The following is an 18,941-nucleotide window of genomic DNA, read 5'->3' as shown; positions in this document are numbered from 1 at the left end:
ATTGTTGGAGGTGCCCCCAGGAATCAAGTATCAATATACTTAGAAATAGAGAGACGGTGATCCACAAGACGTGGACAACCGTTCGCAGAAAGGATTCCTTGGTGGAGGCACACTTTTGAAATATCAAATGAGTAGTGTAATGATTATATTAAAACTTAACTTTTAATTCCAAGTAGTTTAAAATAATTATAACTCTTATAGAAAAATAGGAAGCATAATTAGCCTTTAAATGGCAGCAAAGAGTTTTTGATAAGAATTATTGCTAGAGTGAACAAAGAATAATGTGTATTGCCACTAACATGGTGGCAATGAGTGGTGTTATTTTAGACACATTTAAAGCATTAATATGCATTTACAATTTTTTGGTCCTTAGATAGGACAGCTGAAGACATCCAGAAAAAAGTGATTGACAAGTCTGTATAGATCTTAATAAATAGGATACATTACAGTTCTGTATTAAAGAATAAATAATATACAGATAATCACTTTAGTACACCCGTGGATGGTAATTAGCCGTTAATTACAATAGATGTCTGTAATGTATAATACCGCAGGTATCCTGGAGGGGGTGGGGGGGAAAAGGCGTCAGTACAGTGTGTTGGAATCAGCTCTTTCTGCTGCCAGCCGTCTTCATAAAGATATGAGCGGACGGGCGGTGAGAGAAGAGACTGATACACTGATAGAGAAAAATAGCAGATGTAGCGAGGACACTTCTGTAAGTGGTGTTAGGTCAGCCCTGATAACTGCGCATTGCAGGGCCGAAATTCGCCACCAGAAAGTCTCTCTTACATGGAAAAAAGGCAAGGGAAGGAAAATAGGCAGAAAGTTTATAGATCTGAAAGCATATGTTATTATGCCAATCACTGTGATTAATTAAACATCGTACCAGACATGTGTAAGCATACTCAGATTCAATTTACTGGTCCTTGGTGCAAATTACCTTAGGATGAGGAGTAGCAGCGTTTTTTTATATCACAGGATTGGCTGGCACAATGTGGAAAAACCTACACAAAAGGTATGTCGTGCGGCTAGATATATTACTGATAATTGATATCAATCATAGATTAGCACATAATCGTAATGTTATCAAAACAGGATAGGAAAAAGATCTATATTGTAGGTTACACATTGGTAACTAGTACCAGACACGTGTCTGCCAATGAATCACTTCAGCAAAAACAAGATCTAAATGAAACTGAAGGTATAAATATGATTATATATTGTATGTTACACATTGATAAATAGTATCAGACACATATCTGCCAATGTATTGCTTCAGCATAAACAAAATCTAAATGTATCTAGATGTATATATATATATGATTAAACATATGGCCAGGAGAGGGAGGGTAAGGAAAACAGCAGTACTGAATTCCCGTCTTCAATGAGTGGACGGGAAATATGAGTGACTGAATCGGCGTGCTGCTGGAGAAAAGGTAAGGAGAGAGGTGCGGGGACAGCGCTGTGTGCGGTGTTAGGTCTGTCCTGATACGATGGGTAGCGCAGGACAGATGCGCCGCCAGCGTGTCACACTCACCCAGAGAAGGAAGCCGGGACCAGACGGAAACCTGCGGCGGCTACGGGAGGCTGGAGCTGTGTTCAAGGCTTGCAGTTCCCCATGAGACCAGGGAGCTGCTGAAGCCTATGCAGCGTCAGAACGCGTTTCACCACGTGGGCTTGATCACCTGAAGCCTAACGTGGTGTGCGCGATATCAGGTATATATGTGCGGCTGATTGGATGTCAGCTGCAGCTGGGACTAGTTGACGGTACAACCTTATAAGTAGCAAGGAAAAGACGCACACAAAGATCTTATTAGAAAAGTTTCCTAAATTAGACTCTAATGAAGCCAGAAGCAGGGCCGGCGCTACCCACTCAGCAGCTCCATGCTAAAAAGACGCTGTCTCCCTCTCTGCTATGCTATAGCTGCCTCAGCCCTCACTGTCACTGCCTCCTGTACGCTGCCCGCAGCGCTGGTCTGACAGCAGGCGGCAGCAGTGTTCCCTCTAAGCTGTGCGCGCGCACACAACTCGATGAGCGTGCGCACAGACATTACAACAGAGCGCACAAAGCAGCATTGGTCCCTTTTTGCAGTTGTGGACTCAATTAATGTGTGTTTCACCCATTAACTACATTGTGTGCTGTGTTTTGAATGTTTATTATCATTTTGAAGTAAAGTTAACACAAATGCTGAACGTCATTTTCCAGTTATATATAAGTGGCGCGCAAAATTTTAATTTCCTTTCAAAGTTGCACAGCCAAAATCTTTTGCCGCACACAGCCTTCGTAAAATTAGAGGGAACATTGGGCGGCAGTATGGAGAGGCTGAGCAGCTTCCTGCACCGCGCACACACTGTCCTCCTCCTGCGACCTGCCCCCTCAGGCATGTAGCGCTGTCTGTGAATGCCTGGATCCGCCCCCTACCCATTGCTCCCTGCGCCTGTAAGCTGTCAATCAAATGACGAACAGGCAGCAGCGCCGCCTCGCCTTCCTTCCCTCTTCTCAGTGTGCTGTGCCAGTGCCGCTGCCAGTCCTCAACACTCCGCCCCCTCTATCTCCTCCCCTCTTCTTCCATCTCCCCTCTTTTCCCCCTCAGACACGAGAGGGGTGTAATGTGCTGCACATACTTTTTGTACTGCTTTCGGATCGCATCGCACACACATTGCATGCATGCCGTGAGATGCAATGTGATCTAGCCCATAACGTATGCGATTCCCTCAGTGTATATCGGCTCCTTTAGTGCCTGCAACATTTTGCGGGCACAGCAATGAGATGGTGTATGCATACATGTACATGCACCCGAGATCCTCCATAGGATCGCATGTTGCATACGCTCCCACAATTGGGCTGCAGCTTGTTGCAATGGCAATGTGAAAGGGTGCAAAATGTATGGTTTGCAGGAGGGCGCCAGACACACTAGCACCGGCCCTGGCCAGAAGAGGACACGTGATCATCTATCAGATTATCAAGCTGCTGTATCGGGACGAGTTTTACAAAGCACAGGTCATTGACAATGTAAAAATAATTAAAGATCTTGGACAGCGGCACCAACACTCAATTACATAGTCATCTCCACACCCTACAACAGAAATAGACAATGCTACTTCCGCTGTAGACAGATAAATCAGAGAACAACAAGGAAAAAGCAAAGGTCACGCTTCAGAGAACAACAAGGAAAAAGCACAAAGGTCACGCTAATGTGTGTGTGTGTGTGTGTGTGTGTGTGTGTGTGTGTGTGTGTGTGTGTGTGTGTTGTTCAGAAAACACTAAATAAAAAGGAAGTTATGTGACAAAAAAAAACAAAAAACTATATGGATGAAATTTAAGATGAGCAAATCAGAAATTGAGAAATTTGGTAAGAAATCTCCAGTTCTTTAAAGCAGCAATCATTTACACTGCAAAACCAGTTTGATTTTGCAGTGTAAATGATCGCCGCTTTAAAAAACTGGAGATTTCTTTCCAAATCTCTCACTTTCTAATTCGCTCATCCTATTACATTTCCCCCATTGTGTTTCTCTACAAGGAAAACAAATAATTAACAATAATATAAAAAACGTGGGAGAACGTGTTCCTTATCCCTGATCTGAATGTCTAATAAGGTTGTCTGACTGCTACAGAGCAATGAACGGGGATACGGTCATTAGCTCAATAGTGTCTAGGTCACGGGTGTCAAACACAAGGCCCGCGGGCCAAATCCGGCCCGCCAGACCTCGTCATGTGGCCCGCGCGAGGAGATAGCACGCAGGGCAGTGTGTCCCAGCTCCTGCCTAGGCCACCTCCCCTCACCCACCCCACCGCGGCCGCCTTACCTGTTCCTCCACTGTCGGCGGCCATGTTCCTGTAGGCACATATGTATGCGGCTACAGAAACATGGCCGCCGGCCTCCACGGCTACGTGGAGGAGGGCCCGGCCGCCTGTTCCCTCTGATGCCCGGCAGTGACAGACACTGGGTGGGGACGTCATGACGATGACGCCGCCCGCCCATGCGTCTGTAGAGAAGTAGGAGCAGGCAGGGAAGCTGGACCGGGAGTTGGGGACAGTGTGGCCGCAGCAAGCAGTGAAGAAAAGCTGGAAGCCGCAGCAGCTGCAGGACAGACGGAGAAACAGTAAGTGAGGATGAGGATCACACTCACAATAAAAAAAATATATCTGCTGTTTCCTGAGGTGTCCCCGTGTATAATAATAATAATAATAATAATGCCATGACACCACAGGCTGCTCCTCCTGTATAATCATTTATGTGTCATGGCATTACTTTTATTATATTATACAGGGGGAGCAGTCTGTGGTGTCATGGCATTGTTATTATACAGGGGGAGCAGCCTGTGGTGTCATGGCATTCATTTTATATTATACAGGGGGAGCAGCCTGTGGTGTCATGGCATTATAATTATACAGGGGGACCTACAGATACAACCGGCCCTTTGAGGGTGACCAAACTGCTGATGTGGCCCCCGATGAATAGGAGTTAGAGACCCCTGGTCTAGGTTGACACTCAGAAGTCGACCCCTACTGGTAGACATTAATAAAGGTCGACACATGAAAAAGGTGCATTGGGTCAACATGTTCAAACGGTCGACAAAAAACAAAAAAAGTTGATATGAAAAAGTGACTTGTACACACTTTATCATCCCAGCGGACATAGAGGGAGAATATAATAGTACCCGAAGAACAGCGAGTGCAGCAAGCCATGCAAGGTGTCCATGTTGACTTATGCCGACAGACTAGTGTCGACCTTTTGACCTAATGCACGTTGACTTTTTTATCCAAGTGTCGACCTTTTGTCTGTTGATCAATAGCGGTCAACCAACTGACTGTTGACCTTAATTGTATCGACCCTATGACCCATGCCCACTATGGACAACAGTGGAAGTAGGACAGAGCAGTGCAGATTAGAGAGGGATGCGCGGAGTAGGGGGTAACATAAGTACGGTCTATGCATGGGGCTGGGGGTAATGGGGGAGGGGGAGGAGAACAGTAGCTTAAAGTAGTTTTTATATCTGTGGAAGGATTGAAATGCCATCATAGGGATAACTACAAACAACAGAGACCTGACAGGGACAAACAAAGCAGCACAATCACAATACTGCTGATTACAGGGAGGCCGGTGAGAGCTACGCTGTAATGATGTAACAAATACAGAACACCACTCAGCCACGCCTTATTCTATAGGGCATAATGCTGTGTTTTCCATACACTGACCTTAAATAAACCATTATATCTCCAGCATCTAGTGTTTCCTGGCTTGTGGCAGAGCATCTCCTGAAACACAACCTCCCAGCAGGAGTAAACACTCGAGCGCAGATCAATAGATTTCCTATAGTGCTGAATATCTGACTGTGCTTTGTGGAGTATGGGGGTTATTCAGGTTGGATCAGATAAGCAATCCAACCCGCATGTTGATGTTCCCGATTGGGGCAGGAGTGGCCCGCATTCTGGAAAACCGGGGTGTGTCTACCCATTTTTTTCGGGCGTGCGAGGACACGGACTGCATCACGCAGTTTCCTTGTTCTCGCAATATCTGTGGTGACTGTAAGCCTGGGTATAAGGGTCAGATTTACTCCGGTTTGCAGCAGCAGATGAACATCTCAATGTTCATCCTAAACGGCGATTGCAGTTTTAGTAATCGCAAATACAGACAGGAGGTGGTATGCAGGCACGGGGGTGGGGTATGCAGGCACGGGGGTGGGGTATGCAGGCACGGGGGTGGGGTATGCAGGCAGGGGCGGTAGCATATGCAAGCATGAGGAAGTCTGCCTGTAGGGGGTGGGGTATGCAGGCAGGGGCGGTATGCAGGCACGGGGGTGAGGTATGCAGGCAGACAGGGGAGGTGGCATATACAAGTAGGAGGAGGTCTACCTGCAGGGGGTGGTGTATGCAGGCAGTATGAGGTATGAAGGCAGGGGCGGTGGCATATGAAAACATGAGGAAGTCTGCCTGTAGGGGGTGGGGTATGCAGGCAGGAGGAGGTATGAAGGCAGGGGCGGTGGCATATGAAAACATGAGGAAGTCTGCCTGTAGGGGGTGGGGTATGCAGGCAGGCAGGGGAGGTGGCATATGCAAGTAGGAGGAGGTCTGTCTGCAGGGGGTGGTGTATGCAGGCAGGATGAGGTATGAAGGCAGGGGCGGTGGCATATGAAAACATGAGGAAGTCTGCCTGTAGGGGGTGGGGTATGCAGGCAGGGGCGGTTTGCAGGCGCAAGCATGAGGAAGTCTGCCTGTAGGGGGTGGAGTATGCAGGCAGGGGCGGTATGCAGGCACGTGGGTTGGTGGGGTATGCAGGCAGGGGCGGTGGCATATGCAAGCATGAGGAAGTCTGCCTGTAGGGGGTGGGGTATGCAGGCAGGAGGTGGTATGCAGGCAGGGGGGGGGGGGCATGCATTTGTATTGCTAAGGATCACATATGCTAAACTGCAGCAAACAGTTTAGCATACATGATCCCTGCTGAATGACAGGCAATAACTCTTAGCAGTGAGTGATTCCTGATCTTTACAGATAAAGCAAACTGTACCCCTCCTGCTGATAATACTGTGTGTGCATTATTCATCCCATGATAGATAGACATAGATATAATCCTAAACAATACAGACTTGGGCTTGTGGATAATGCCATAATGGACATGGGGGGGGGGAGCTCTTCAGCTTGATGCGCTACTGCTGAATTCGGCTACATCAATCACTCATTCCAATGGATCGCTATGGAAGGTGAGAGAAAATTAGCAATGCTGCTGGCTGCAAAGTGCCTTCACCCAGGTATTCCGGAGGCATTTTGCAGAATGCATTTCCCCAAACAGTCTGCTGAGGAAGGATGTGCTTAATGCTCAGGATAAATCCTCGACATGATGCGATGCACGCAACACTCGGAAACTGAGACTGGAACCACTGGAACATACTACCCATATGGAACATACCATCTCGTTTTAGAAATCCCAGTGTTAAGTAGGTTTTATTATTAATGTTAATCTGGGTACACAACTTCCAACAGTGCGAGCAAAGTGCACCGCACTACCGCACACACTAGGAGTGTACGGTATTGTTACATGCTGCATGTAACTATACTGCATTGGCTGTATACGGACCATTGGATGTGTAGCATATTCAATAGGATGATTCAATAAACTATGGATGGGAACAAGGGATCAGGTGTACAAACTATGCAATGTGTGCAATATATATTGCAGGATATATTGTATAGTGCGTACACAGCTCTAGGGGCACATTCAATTCCCAGTGGTACATTTGAAGAACCCTGCAACACCGTTTTGTTCCCGCAGGTGTAAATTTTGGGAATTCAAATAGGCGACTGAAAAAACGGGATGCAATGATCTCTGTAGCAATATCGCTTCTTTTTCACACATCCCAAGAGCAGGACTGATTTTTAATTATCTGAAAAATCCCACGGACTTGCTCTGGGATCGCGGCAGCACTCTCCCTGAAGACTTATTAAGCAATTGGAAATTTCCAATTAACTTAATTAGGCAGTCATTTCTCACCTTCGAAGTGGTGTCTTATGCAATAAGGTGACTATAAAAGTGTGTGAGTGTACAGTATATGAGTGACTGTAAGTGTGTGTGGGTATAAGTGTGTGTACAAGTGATCCCAGTGTGTGCGATTCTCGACCCCCCTGTGTAGTGTCATCCCCACCCCAGAACCAGCCACTTGAAGAACTATATCTCCCAGCAGTGCTAATACTGTAGTATAAACCAGGGGGTTCCCAAACTTTTTTGAGTCACAGCACCCTAGAGCATCAGAATTGTTTTCATTGAACCCTGAGGCCAAAGTTTAATTTATTAATTTTTTCCAAAAAGTATATTGTGTTTCTACGTCACCCTTAGGATCAGTTATGTGGTGAAGAAGAAGATTTGATTCTGTTTGTCCATATATGTAGTGTTCCTTCTAGGAACCAGGGCGGGCAGGGTGCCGCTGCACGGGGGCAGCTTAAGGGGGCGGGCCCGGGCCGCCAACGCCACATAAGGGGCAGGCCCTGCCGCCACAGTTACTGAAGGGGTGGGCCCGGCCCCTCCGAATGCTTTACACCACAAGGGAAGCCCTGAGCATCGCCATCTACGGGCGGCGCCGGGCTTCCCCGGTCACACCGGCGGGGACGGAGGCAGGCTGTTTTAGCAGAAAACAGCCTAGCGGGAACACTATATAGGTTATGAATGGAAGCCCCCAGCACTGATTTTATTAACATTAACCTTAATTTGATTGGTCCTGTATCACCTGTTCAAGTGATCCTAGGAACACCAGGTACATATTGGTGGGAAAGACACTACAATTACAAAAGAAAAAAAACACACACTAAATAAAAGCTGGTGCTTTTCCTATTCAGGGAAACATTTCTAAAAAAAAAATAAAAAAAAAAAATCAAACAAATTAGCCAAAGGCAGTTATTTAGGTGCAGGGCATTTTACCCATTGTACTCCTGCATTAGGACACACGGATTCCTCACTCATTTAGCTCCTTACAGAATATTGAAATCACAGGGTGTTAAAGCACAAGGAGGAATGGTGTTGTATACTTTTCCATATCCTGTTTAGTGGATCAGCTGATTCAGAGCTTCCTCAAAAGGGTGCAAGCAAGCAGACAAAACACATCCTGTACATCTACAGAAACATACACACTGGTTCTGAAGACAGATTCGGTATGTGTGACCGGCAGAACACTGACAGCAACATCCCGATGAACAGAATAGGCCCTTCATGGCTAACCTTGACACTCCAACTGTTGTTGAACTACACCTCCCAGCATGCTCTGCTTCAGTTTTGCTAATGGCCATGCTAAATCTGATGCAGAGCATGTTGGGATGTGTAGTTCAACAACAGCTGGAGTGTCAAGATTGGCCATCAAGGAATAGGCGCTGGGTATACTTACCCTAACCCGCCTTACCTGCAGGACGCTATGGAAAGCCATGCCGTTAGTAAGAGATACTATACTGTACTTGCTAAAGAAGTCACTGGTACATGTCAGGGATTGTCCATCTATTGTACAGATGGAGCCAGTCCTGTGCTTGCATGGACTGGCAATTCTATCACCAGCCCCCGCCAGCCGTTGGAAGAGGGCACGCGCCTCCCCGGTCCCCATTGCCACCCCGAACCCACCCAATCCCTGCCCATCTCCCTGAAGCGGAGATGGGTAGGGTCACACCGCCGAGTGACTGGGACGCGTGTTTGTGTGAGACGTAAACAGACGTGTCCCAATCTGATGTAGTCCCTCTCCACCAGCGGGGATGTTCTGGTGAGCTCCGGCAATGAAAGAGGTGAATTGAGGGAGATTGCTAGACTAATCAGGGAGAGAGGGAGATTTCTGCTATTTCAGGGAGCCTCCTGCAGAATGCAGGAGGGTAGGTAGCTATAGTATGGGCCTGTGCCGAGTGATCTAAGCAATGTAGATATCGGCCCCAACATACGGAGTGATGTAGGGTCAGATCGCTTAGAAAATGGGCTGAAAAATGATCAAAGAAAAGGTTATGCATATCGTTTAAAATATCGTCTAGTGTGTACACAGCTGAGCAATGACGCCTGCAGAAATTTTAGTTTCTAAAATGATTTTTATTTTTTTTATTAGTCATATTTCATTGTTTAATGCACAGACTGGAGCGTGAGCTTTAAAATTAGCAGCATTAAGAATGTGGTTCAGGTCACCGAATTCGGCCCATGAATAAAACTAGTATAATTCTAGACGAGTCAAAACTTAAAGAGCGGATTAATACAGGATTAATGTAATGTCACCAGAGTTGGGCGGCAATGCAGGAGGCAGATGTTTCTTTTAAAAGGGGCAATCACAAGGCAAAATCCCGCACTGCTGCCCAACTTGGGATACATCCAAGGATACTAAAAGAGCTTAAAGGGGAGCTGGTAAAACCAATAACAGAATTATTCAACCAGTCACTAGCTACTGGAGTAATCCCAGAGGACTGGAAAACAGCGAATGTAGTCCCACTGGACAAAAGTGGAAGCAAGGAAGAGGTAAACAACTAGTGAGCCTTACATCAGTAATAGGGAAATTGATGGAAACACTCTTAAAACAAGTTGTAGAATATCTCAAAACCAGCAATTTACAGGATCCAAAACAGCATGGGTTTACTGGGGGAAGATCATGTCAAACAAATCTTATTAACTTTTTTGACTGGGTGACTAAAGTAATAGATCAAGGTGGGGCTGTAGATGTAGCTTATCTAGACTTTAGTAAAGCTTTTGATACTGTCCCACATCGCAGACTGTTAAATAAACTTGAAAGCTTGGGATTGGATTCTAAGATAGTTGAATGTATAAGAGCGTGGTTGCAGGACAGAAAACAGAGTTGTAGTAAACGGAGTACAGTCAAAGGAGGGAAAGGTTACAAGTGGAGTACCCCAGGGATCTGTACTTGGACCGGTGCTTTTTAATATCTTTATTGGTGATATTGCAAATGGAATTGAGGGTAGAATGTGCCTTTTTGCAGTAGACACATCAGGAGGGGTAAAACAAATGATTGAGGATCTAGGTAGATTAGAGAAATGGTCAAGAGAATGGCAACTACAGTTTAATGCCAAAAAATGCAAAATCATGCACTTGGGTCTCAGAAATCCAAAGACTCAATATAGTATAAATGGCACTATAATGGAAACTACAGAGGAAGAGAGGGATCTAGGTGTCACTATTTCAGGGGACTTAAAAGCAGGTAGGCAATGTAACAAAGCAATGAAGAAGGCAAGTCAGATGCTTGGTTGCATAGGGAGAGGTATCAGCAGTAGAAAGGAAGAAGTAATAATACCACTGTATAGGTCATTGGTACGACCTCACCTAGAGTATTGTGTTCAGTTCTGGAGGCCATATCTCCAGAAGCATATAAATACATTAGAGACTGTACAAAGAAGAGCAACTAAAATGGTGCATGGCCTACATCACAAAACGTACCAGGAAAGACTAAAAGATCTTAATATGTATACTTTAGAGCAGAGAAGGGAAAGGGGGGACATGATAGAAACTTTCAATATATCAAGGGTTTTAACAAGATACAGGTGGGAGACATTCTTTACAGGAAGAGGAGCAACAGAACACGAGGACATGCACTGACACTAGAGGGAGGAAGATTCAGGGGAAATGTGAGGAAGAATTACTTCACAGAAAGAGTAGTAGATAAGTGGAATAGCCTACCATCAGAGGTGGTAGATGCAAATACAGTAGTACAATTTAAACATGCTTGGGATAAGCATATTGATATCCTTACAAAAAAATAAGGATCAAATATGGTTTGAGGTAACATGTTTAAAAAAAGGGGCAGACTAGATGGGTCAAGTGGTTCTTATCTGCCGTCAAATTCTATGTTTATGTTTCTAGGTTTCTAACTCAAAGCGACAAAGCCAAATCGATAAATTAGCTACAATACATTCCCGCAGATAATGGATTCACCCAGGGCTATTCAATAATGATCATCGGTCATATATTGTGCCATCAGCCTTGTTTTGTTTTAGGACAGGCATGTCCAAACTATGTCCCTCCAGCTGTCATGAAACTACAAGTCCCATCATTCCTTGCCACAGTTTTGCTATTAGGGAATGCTAAAACTATGGCAAGGCATGCTGGGATGTGTAGTTTCACAACAGCTGGAGGGCCACAGTTTGGATATACCTCAGGGTTGCCGACTTTAAGAATCTCCTCTCCGGGAGAAGCCCGGAGAGGAGAGTTTCAGCAGCCGCTCAGGGGGCGGGGCATACAAGCGACATCACTAAGCCCCGCCCCCATGCTGTTACATCAGCAAATTCATGGATCTCCGTGGAGGGGGCGTGGCTAAAATGACGCGATTTTGCCGTTTTAGCTCCGCCCCCTCCTCTGAGACCCGAGGATTGCGGCATTTTAATGCCGCGATCCGGGGGTCAGCAGGGGTCCCCCCTGAATCCGGGAGGGTTGCCCACCCTTCCGGGGCCGGGAGGGGGTACCCGATTTTCGGGAGACTCCCGGAAATTCCGGGAGGGTCGGCAACCCTGATATACCTGTTTTAGGAGTTCAAAAAAATTGGGGCAAACTAGATACACCTGTTGAGTTTTAGGAATCATATATCTCTCTTATCCCAATAATAATATATGGTAACACACCTCTGTATCTGTACAAAGTGCTACAATGCAGTGGCCATGGATTTTACTCACGACAAATTGCAGTGCGCATTATCTAAGACTATCCCTTCTCTAGAAAAGGGTACTAGTGATCATGCAACCCTCTTGCTGCTGTGGAAAACCCCTGCTCTAGAACAGGGTAATGGACATGCAGCCCTATTGCTGCTGTGGATCACCACATCCCAGTGCGGGACACCCCCTGTTCTAGAACAGGGTAATGAGCATGCAGCCCCTCTTGCTGCTGTGGATCACTACATCCCAGTGCGGGACAACCCTGCTCTAGAACAGGGTAATGAGCATGCAGCCCTCTTGCTGCCGTGGATCACCACATCCCAGTGCGGGACACCCCCTGTTCTAGAACAGGGTAATGAGCATGCAGCCCTCTCGCTGCCATGGAACACCACATCCCAGTGCGGGACACCCCCTGCTCTAGAACAGGGTAATGAGCATGCAGCCCTCTTGCTGCCGTGGAACGCCACATCCCAGTGCGGGACACCCCTGCTCTAGAACAGGGTAATGAGCATGCAGCCCTCTTGCTGCCGTGGAACGCCACATCCCAGTGCGGGACACCCCTGCTCTAGAATAATGACTCATTAGCTGAAACCATGTAGAATCTGGATTCTGCTGTGAAACACAACAAAACCTACAGCACGTACATATAAAAATGAGATGTACAATATGTTGTGAGGCTGCTACTCTCTGCGGTGGGTGTACAAGCCCCAGCACGATAGCCCTTAAACAAAATATGTAGGATAACACAGAAGACAGGCAACCATCTACGCAGCCTGCATTTGAATTACACCCCTTTACCCAAATAAATAACACCCCCTGTCCCATCCCCAATATATAAATGCTGGAGGCATTTTGTATCCTGTACCCCCCTGTGCTTCCAGAAAACATAATCGAATAACTGCACACACAGAAACCATGTTTCTGCCTTGTTCCCCAGATGACATAACAATGAGAGGACAATGACGGCTGATATTACTTACACTGCTGCATCCTTCCACAGCCATAGTGATCACACTGCCCTGAGCCCAGACAGCGAGACAATCCTCAGAAGCGACATGCTTGCTATTCACTTACAAACTGAAAGCATCATCCAGCTACTTCCTCTGCTCCCCCACCGACCAGCAGCTGCTCACCCCATGCTGACCAGCTATTGGTTGAGTGCAGGCAACATAGCAAAAAGCCCTGCGCTCATTGGCTTCTCGTGTCACATGACTGTGTACGGGTTTTACACTGGGGAACATGCCAGGTCTGATTCACATCAGTCTCAGTTTAGTAATCAGTGTATCATAGAGTTTCAGACATTATTAACCCCATTGTACATAGCAGGGGGGGGGGAGGGCGAATGATTATCTACCTTTACAGACTACTGTACCTTCATAATGAGATACAGCAGGCAAAATCACAAGACACAAGGAGGGTGACAGGGGCCAAGGTTTAATGTACAAATGATAGCAATAGATAATCTGTTTATGACTCATTATGGAGGCCGTGACTCCTGAACTCGGTGACCTAAAACAGTTTGTACAGATAGGAACAATTACAGGGATGTCCCTTTGCTGTGAAAATTATCAAGCAGCGTCAGTCTGTAATGACGATCTCTAATACTGGTACTTGGGTTCCAGTTTTTTGCTTTTAAATCCTAATATCCTTATAGTATTATAGCGGGGGCTAATTCGGGTTGGATCGTTAACCTGAGGCATTATAATGGACTGCGAGTTAAAAAACAACTCCCCCAGTCTGAAAGGTAATCCTCCCAGAGAAAGTTTGCAAATGCATCGCAGATCTATACGTAAATTCCGGAACTTCGGAGAGTCTTTGCCGTCTGAGCAAATGTGAGTTGGTTTGAGGCTATCTGCGACTAAAAAAAGGACGAAAGTGGTCATGGTCATGTGTTAAAAATACCCAGGAAATGCCATGTTTCCACCTCCAAATGCCGACATCCTGTTAGTCAAACTACTGACTGCGTCGTCATTACGATCAGATTGCATTTCCGTCCCTAATTTCCCTCATACATGCGCAATGTGAACGCTGCAGCCGTTTCATAACTGCTTGAGTTGCTAATTCTTTATTTAGCGACCCGTGCTAAATAACCCGCCCAAGGTATTAATAAAATATATTAACGTATATGGGTCTGACTAGATCGGTCCTCCGCGCGTTCGCACGGGGGATGGATGGTTTGCCACCCCGCTTGCACCTAGCAGTGGGGGGACCCATCTGTGATCTCAACGAAGAACAAAGGTCCTAATTCAGACTTGATCGCAGGGCAAAATTGTTCTCACAATGGCCAAAACCATGCTGCACTGCAGATGGGGCAAATGTAAAATGTGCAGCCAGTATTTACCCTGCACATAAACAAAAAAACTCACCCAAATCAAAAGGGCCATCCACACTTGCCGATGCCTGCTCCGATGTGAGTGATAGCAGGGGGGCGACTGAGGGACGGCGGCCGTGCTGCCCGTCGTTAACGATGACCTCCCTCGCTCCCTAGACATGCTTGGACAAGGGAGAGGGTCATTAACGATGCGGGGTAGTGTACACACTAGGTGATATTGTCCACAATATCACTCAGAAAGCTCTTTCTGAGCAATATTGGGACCAATATAGCAGGCATTCCCAACCACGGTCCTCAAGGCACACCAACAGTGCAGGTTTTATGCTGTGTACACACTTGTACAATCTGCATGAGATCCAGATGCGATTACAATTTAGACTATATGCGATTAGACTATCTGCATACAATTTAGACTATATAGTGCAGACCTGCACGATATAGACAGGGCAGCCAAGACTTTCTGGCTGCGATACGGGAGCGAACATCGGGATCGCATCTGGATCGCTTGGGATAAAACTATATAGTCAAAATCTCATCTGGATCTCATGCAGATTGTACAAGTGTGTACACAGCATTAGTGATATCCAGGTTTCAGCACAGATGGATTCATCAGAATCACTCAGGTACTAATTAAGTAACCTGTGCTCAAGCCTGGATAGTTACAAAACCTGCACTGTTGGTGTGCCTTGAGGACCGTGGTTGGGAAAGCCTGGCCTAGTGTTTATGGGCCTTTACTCTTTGCACAGTTACATCTGCCCCACCTGCAGCGCAGCATCGTTTTGCCCATTTTGGGAACAAAGTTGTTCTGCGTGCGAGTGATGAGGTGATATTGTTCTAGTATATTAAACCGGTTTTGTTTTAACAACAACAACGCCGCTCACCCTTGTGTCAGAAATAAAACAATGCAAATAAACAATTTGTAGTAAAGTGGAAAAAAATGGTAGATTTATTGAGATTGGAGCTATAAAAGTCATACAGCACAAACTCTAAAAGGTCCATACACACTGGGCGACTATGCCCAGCGATGATCGCGGTCATCGCTGGAGGGTAAGCCGCTTAGTGCATACACACTGAGTGGCTTTCCCCCTTCCGGCGCCATCAGTGGGGGGGAGGGTGGCTTTGCATAGCGCAGTGCTATGAAAACCAGTCCTCAAGGCCGCTCATCTGCTGGTAATACCAGCAGATAAATGGCTATCCTGGCAATGATGCAGCAGCTCTCATCGCTGGGCATACACACTGGGTGGCTTTGAGCTGAAAGTCTCTGAAACACATATATATCGTGTATGGGCACCTTTAGATATCGGTACTACCCAACAGCTCTACTAGGAGATAGAGCGATAGATAGGATAGATTTGTATGGCAGCTGTCACCACAGTGGAGAGATGGCAGCAGCATTGAAATCGCTGGGTCCAGATTCCCAAAAACCACCCTGCCCTTGGTGTGGTGACTCCTGAGCACTAATCTGTCATTTTCATTGATTTCCCAAATGTTTTACTGTGTAATATCAGTGGGAAGATGATGTGAGGCATGGGACAGAGAGACCAACTGCCATTTCCAACTGCCGCCCGCATGCCACATGGGCCAGGTGTAAAACCTCAGTGTGCTAGCCTCTCACTGGCATTTCTTGAGCAGGAGCAGAGGTGAGCGCAAGAGAAAAATACCCCCCTAGAGAGAGCCAGCTTTTACAGCGAGTTTACTCCAGGTGATATCAGTGATCAGAGAGATCAGCGCACATTAACATCTGTGTTATCTTTTTTTTTTTTTTTTTTACCATCAACAATGAGCCGGAGGGAACTGGCCCAGTTGTTTGGAACTGGACCATATCCGGACACCTCCTGGCTACGATCTGGCCGCCGCAGACCATCTTCAGGCGTACCATCTGCAGCAGACCAACCAGCAGTGGCACCGTCCTCAGGAGCACCAGCAGCGGCAGCACCATCCTTGGGAGTACGGAGACCAGCTGTCCTCCTTGCCCGCCTTCCATCCTACAGGAGATGCACCTTTACAGAAGGAGGCGCTGTAGAGTCCTGCACCATCTGCATCTCCCAGTTTCAGATCGGAGAGGAAGTGGCGGTCACATCCTGCAGGCATGTTTTCCACATCTCATGCCTGACACAGTGGCTGGACATTAACACCATCTGCCCCCTGTGCCGCACCCGATGCCTGAGCAGACTTTTCCTGCGTCGTCTTTAAAGGAAATCCGAGGACGTAAGTACTGTTACAGCTGGTCGTGTCCTTGTTATCTTGTCTCCCCCTGTCTACCCTACTCGGGGATTAGCTACTTGCTGCTGTTGTCAGCAGAAGTCTTGAGGGATTTTACCTTTTACCTGAACTGACGGACTTCATTTGGCTCATTGAAATTTGGCTAATTGGCAACAATTCAAATTCTTCAGTCCCTCAGCAGGGTTTTGGTTTCACCTCTTGCTGAGTTCTACTTGTGTTACCCTTGCTCTTTCCCAACCCCTATCCCCTCCTCTCTTTTTCTCTCTCACCTGATTCCTAGTTGACCCTCATGTGTCTTCATATTGCTTCTAATTGGCACTGAAGCTTGTCCTAATTCGGCTAATTGGTATTCAATTAAACAGATTTTTTATTTTTTTTATTTTTGGCAGATAGATTTTTTTAAAATTGTATTTCTTTGGGAGCTACTCATGAAGCAGTGAAAGGAGGGGCGACGTGATTGGTTGCCATGGGTAACATCTCCACTGGCTCACCCTTCCACTCTTTTCCGTGCTTCACAAATAGGCCCCTTTGCCACCATGCTTTATGCAATTTAAACATATTTTAATATTCTTAATGTGTTTTAAATAAAAAATTAGTTTTATTCTGCCAAATACAGGTCTCCGTGTCTTTATTGATATTATGGTTTACTTATGAGTGCGTGAATTATATGGTATTCACATGGGACACCCCTCAGATTGGGGGGGGCTTCGTGGGTGGAGCTATGCTCCGTGTCCCGTCACTTTGGAAAAAAAAACCATCATTTTACTGTTCCATCGATGGAGGGAAACCATCTGGTTCTTCCCCATCGATGGCAAAAGTATTTGATTTGATATCGGCCATGAATCAACCTTCGATGATTTCAAATCATCGATGGCCATCCCTATCTGGTATGCATGCACAGTATGGAAATAGCATATATTTTGCCATACATGGGGCTATATGGGATAGTTTACATTGCCGGGGAGGGAGACCATGCCAAACTAGTGTTCCCGCTAGGCTGTTTTAGCGGGACGCTGCGCCCTGCCCGATTTTTAAAGGGCAAAAATGCGCCCTGCCCGTCTCGCAGCGCTCCGCTAAAACAGCCTCACGGGGAAGCCCAGTGTCGTGTATTCGGAGGGGCCGGGCCCGCCCCCTTTGATGACTGTGGCGGCCGGGCCCGGCCCCTTTGATGACAATGGCGGCCCAAGCACGCCTCTTTCATTATGGCAGAGGCCCGGGCACGCCCCCAGCTGTGACGTCGGTGTGCCCGGTCCACCCCCCAGCGCCCTGCCCGGTGTCACTCCTAGAGTGAACTCTATGCCAGACAGGTACGTGACTCACAAAACCGGCAGCATATCTATATGTATTACTGTAATACTATCCACAATATTCCACCAGTGTATGGTATTGATAAATAAAGCCCAAAATAACCTAGTAAAAGAACATATACTGATGCCCGTCCATGGCCCTGTGTAGAGTATCTTAGTATTCTTAGGGGTCGATCCTATTACACGCGGGTTGTAGTTCTGCAAGGATTCGCAAAATTACAATCCAGTCTGAATTAGGCCTTATGTACACGGTGCCCTACCTGTGGGATAGAGGCCTTTTGGACTGGTAATGCAGGAGCAGTATATAATGCCTTCCTAACGTCAGTACAGGAAGCCGCAAGAAAAGAGTCCTCACTTCTTAACCTACTGTAACGTCAGTTCCTCCTGAGCGGACCATAAATGCCACACACACACGTATCCACCGCAAGCTGATAATGATCGCTCATCACACTCAACAGTTGTCCAATCAGGTAGAATGCACAGAACATTGGCAAACATGGTGGTGGAAATAGAATGTCACCACCTAGTGAGGCGTCAGCCTCCATTCACCTCTGGTAGATTAAAGGCTCCATGTACAAACAAGGTCATAACCCCTCTGGTAGGTAGGAAAGAGCTATGACAGGTTTTCTGTATTAAGCAGATAACTGAGCTTAGCTTGTGGTCATCTCGGACTGTACCTATCAACATCTATAGATGGCAGAAGTTTTACGGCCTCATTTGTTCTCAAAATGGTCAAAACCATGTGCACTGCAGGTGGGGCAGATGTAACATGTGCAGAGAATTACATTTGGGTGAGTTATTTTGTTTCTGTGCAGGGTAAATACTGGCTGCATTATTTTTTCACTGCAATTTAGATTTCAGTTTCAACACACCCCACCCAAATCTAACGCGCTCTGCACATGTTATATCAGTCCCCCCTGCAGTGCACATGGTTTTGACCATTTTGAGAACAAATTTGTACTGCGATCAGATCTGA

The 18,941-nt window shown here is 46.5% G+C and overlaps 1 protein-coding gene across 4 annotated transcripts in view; it reads right to left on the bottom strand.

Annotated features, from left to right (window-relative positions):
• OSBPL9 (oxysterol binding protein like 9) overlaps nucleotides 1-18,941 on the bottom strand; it is a 139,856-nt gene that overhangs the window by 71,807 nt on the left and 49,108 nt on the right. The window contains exon 1 of one of the 4 annotated variants that reach the window (XM_083157389.1): nucleotides 13,084-13,234. The exons of the other annotated variants lie outside the window; for them this stretch is intronic. Within the exon in view, the coding sequence (XP_083013515.1) occupies nucleotides 13,084-13,107 (24 nt within the window). The 5' untranslated portion in view covers nucleotides 13,108-13,234. Of the gene's footprint in view, nucleotides 1-13,083; nucleotides 13,235-18,941 lie in introns of those variants that run through there. 4 annotated transcript variants of the gene reach the window in all.

This window comes from Crinia signifera, chromosome 8 (genome assembly GCF_055691185.1).
Source record: "Crinia signifera chromosome 8, ASM5569118v1, whole genome shotgun sequence".
Taxonomy (NCBI): domain Eukaryota; kingdom Metazoa; phylum Chordata; class Amphibia; order Anura; family Myobatrachidae; genus Crinia; species Crinia signifera.
This window is presented reverse-complemented; position numbering and strand designations above follow the sequence as displayed.